The 3,894-nt window shown below is 43.1% G+C and overlaps 1 protein-coding gene across 1 annotated transcript; it reads left to right on the top strand.

Moving 5' to 3' along the window:
• Nucleotides 1-363: 363 nt before the first annotated feature.
• On the top strand, nt 364-2,442 carry PVX_114750 (serine/threonine protein phosphatase PP5, putative; the record flags this gene model as incomplete). Its single annotated transcript, XM_001616288.1, has 1 exon — nt 364-2,442. The coding sequence occupies one exon, from the start codon at nt 364-366 to the stop codon at nt 2,440-2,442; it is 2,079 nt and encodes a 692-aa protein (XP_001616338.1).
• Between the last annotated feature and the right edge of the window lie 1,452 nt (nt 2,443-3,894).

The following is a 3,894-nucleotide window of genomic DNA, read 5'->3' as shown; positions in this document are numbered from 1 at the left end:
GGTCGTTATAATTTTTTAGGCGTGAAAAAAAAAGGAAAGATTTAGAGGAGGCAGGGGAGTAGCAGCAGTAGTAGCAGTAGCGGCAAACGCAGGGGGAGGGCACCGAAACGGAGAGGAGCAGAAATTAAAAAAAAAAAAAAAAAGCAAATGGCATTTCTAACAGAAAAACCTAACAGCAGCGTCAAAATAGAAGAATCCATTTTAAGTGATTACAAAAATTGTTTAGAAGCGAACCTGCGTGCAGGGAAGAAAGAAACGATATATACCTCGCTCAGGGAAAAAAACCTAATCGCAAAATTAGGCTGTACGTCAAATTTTAATGAACACAGGATTTGTAGTCGACTAGGGAGTAACGAAGAAAAGATGATAAACGACGAAGGAATTTACAGCGAGAGCCGAAGCGCGGAAGAGAAAATCCAGGGGAGCGAGTATAACGGGAAAGGCGCGAATGAGAGTGGGGGGAAGCCCTGCGGATCCCAAGTGAGCACCGATGATAATGTTTCTAACGGAGCGGCGTCGCACGAGGAAACGGACTCGAAGGAGAGGGACCCGGACGCAAATGACGAGTCGGACTCCCCCGAGGAAGGGGGCCATGCGGAAAAGGGGGCTGGCGAAGCGGCTAATGTGGGGGATTCCAAGGAGGGGGAGCCCAAAGGGGGGGAATCCAAAGGGGGCAATTCCAAAGAGGGCAATTCCAAAGAGGGCAATTCCAAAGAGGGCAATTCCAAAGAGGGCAATTCCAAAGAGGGGAAATCCCAAGAGGGGGGTTCCAAAGAAGGGGACCCTAACGCGGAGGCCCCCCAAACGGGGGACACCCCTTCAGAGGAGGCCAAAAAAAACGTCAGCGTCGAGCTGCTCAAAATATGTGACGCCCTGAAAAACCTGGGCAACAAATACTTCAAGGAGAACAACTACGTGACGTCTTTAAAGTACTACACAGGAGCGATCGATTTGATAAAAAAGGTCTACGAGGTTGATGACCCAGTTTGCATGGACCTACTAAACAGCATAAGCGTGGACGCCCTGCCAAGTGAAATCCCCATAGAAGAGGAGGACGTCAAAATGCTACAGGAATTTTACCTGAACAGTGGCGCAACCAAAAAGAGTGATTTTATTAGCGTGAAAGAAACAGACATACATATTTACTACACGAATAGATCCTTCTGCCATATGAAGTTGGAAAATTACGGCTCGTCTATTGAAGACATTGATGAAGCGATAAAAATTAACCCCTTGTATGCAAAGGCGTACTACAGAAAGGGGTGCTCCTTTTTAATGCTGTCAGATTTGAAGAGCGCATCTGATTGCTTTCAGAAGGTATTAAAACTGACTAAGGATAAAAACTCGGAAATAAAATTAAGGCAATGTAAAAAATTACTATTTGAGAGACAATTCCAGAAGGCCATTGAGTTAGAGCAAAAAATGCCCTACTACGAAACGGTGGTGTTAGATTCTCTTAAAATTGAAAATGTGGAAGCTCCTATCTATGACAGGAACAATTTAAGTATCGAATTTTTACAAAAGGTCGTGGAGTACATAAGTGTTCCCACTCAAAAGTTAAATAAGAAATGCGTTTGTGCCATCGTCTTGGATGTTATAAAATTGCTGAAGGAACTGCCCACCCTAGTTCGCTTAAATTTAGAAGAAGATGAAACGTTGACCATATGTGGAGATATCCATGGCCAATTTTACGACCTCCTAAATATTATGAAAATTAATGGGTACCCATCAGAAACGAATTCCTACCTGTTTAATGGAGACTTTGTTGATAGGGGAAGTTTCTCTGTTGAAGTTATTATCTTTTTATTTCTCGCCAAACTGACCTTCCCTCATAATGTACATTTGACTAGAGGAAATCACGAAACGGATAATATGAATAAGTTGTATGGATTTCTGGGAGAGTTACAAGAAAAATATGATGAGAAGATGCACGTGCTTTTTTCTGATTCGTTTAAATTTCTACCCCTCGCTTATGTACTTAATGATACCATTTTTATTTGCCACGGGGGAATTCCTAGCAAAACGGATACCACTTTGGAGGACATTGAAAAAATTGACCGAAATACGGAACCCATGGATGAAGGCATCATGACCGATTTGTTATGGTCAGACCCAAATGAAGAAAAGGGATTTAAGCCATCCAAGAGGGGAATTGGATTTTCCTTTGGCACCGACATTACCGAGAGCTTCCTCAAAAGGAACAACCTAAGTCTCATAATTAGGTCGCACGAAGTGAGGGATGAGGGCTACTCGATTGAGCAGAACGGCATGCTCTACACCGTTTTTAGTGCCCCCAACTACTGCGACATTATGAAGAACAAGGGCGCGTTTCTCAAGTTCAAGGGGCGGTCCATCAAGCCCAAGTGCGTCACCTTCACGGAGGTGAAGCACCCCAACGTGCCCTCGCTCAAGTACGCGCATAACTTGTACCAGAATATTTAGGGCTCGGGCGCGAAAAGGGGCGGAAAATACGGAAAATGGGCGGGAAAATGGGCAAAAAATGGGCAAAAAGATGGGCAAACAAATGGACCATCGAACCGAAGCTCAACGCCTTTTTTCAACCCAACTGCCATGTTTCGTGTCCACCCCCAAACAATGTTTGAAAATTAAAATTGTTTTAAACCAATTTTTACGTATATTTTTTTTTTTTTGCGTGAATGATCTTCACGTGAAAAGGTTAAAAAGGGGAAAACCCAGAAAGTGGCTTAAATGTTCAAAGGCCCGCGCGGCGAAGTGTGGTCAGATTTGCGCCCCCGTGGGAAAGGCTTTCACTCCATACAGCTCGGGGAAGGCTTTTCCCATGGGGGCACCCCCCTCTATGGGCAAATGTACACACTGGCGCATGTAGAGGTATGTGCGTTCGCGCGTGTGTGTACTTAACGCATACGCATGTACCGACATGTGCTCCCACAAGTGTGCATTTTCCCAGTTAGCCATTCTGCACGTGCACGCGCGTTTCCCGAAAAAAACTTAACAAGTCAGGTAAAAAAAAAAAAAAAAAAAAAGCTACAAATGTTAAACAAACATGAGGAGCCATTCCATGTGACAATGGGTGCCACGAATGGTTTTAATTCCAAAGGGGGAGAAAGAAAAGGAGGTTAAACAAGGAATAAAATATCCCCCCCGTTTCTGTTCCCTTCCTGTAGCTGCTGCGTTTAAATTTTGTAAACAACGCAGGTGGGTCATTCTTATAGCAACGTTGTTGTTAATAGAGGGAATAATAAAAAAAAAAAAAACAGCTACAACAATGGCTGTTCCTTCGGAAAGAGAAATCACTACGCTTGAGTGTTAGGCCGACGGTGCGTTTTCTGCCCTGATGAGGGAACTTTGGGAGGGCCAGAAAGATAACCACCCGTTTTATTTAATAGCTGCATGGTGTTCACACCGGTCGCATAAATAAACAAAGAAACGTTCAACTCCTTGAAATGGCAAAATGGTGAAAATGAAAGGTTGGCCAACATAAACAGGTTGAGAAGCATTCCATGTTGCTGCTTTGATGGTGTTTTTTTTTATACCTTTAAATGCACGTTCCTTGTTGGGAAGTGAGCTTTACACGTATATACCCTCTGTTGGGCAGCGTCGATACGGTGTGTTGACATGCATTTAGGACGCTTCAGTTTGGTGAAACGAGATATCTACGCATCGAAGAAAAAAAAAAATGAATAAATCATGCCACATGGGAATAACAAGTGTGCGAAAAAGTAAACACCCTTTCGGTGGAACAATTTTTATTATTTTTTTTTTTTTTTTTTTCTTTACACACATGTGAGGTGATTACACCCCCTGTGATATGTAAACAACCCGCTAGCGAATTTAATTTTTAAAATATTGTGTACCCTTCCCAACTGTACACATTAATGGGTAACTTATTCTTCACGTGCAACATATGTTGGG

Source organism: Plasmodium vivax, chromosome 11 (genome assembly GCF_000002415.2).
Source record: "Plasmodium vivax chromosome 11, whole genome shotgun sequence".
NCBI lineage: Eukaryota > Apicomplexa > Aconoidasida > Haemosporida > Plasmodiidae > Plasmodium > Plasmodium vivax.
This window is presented reverse-complemented; position numbering and strand designations above follow the sequence as displayed.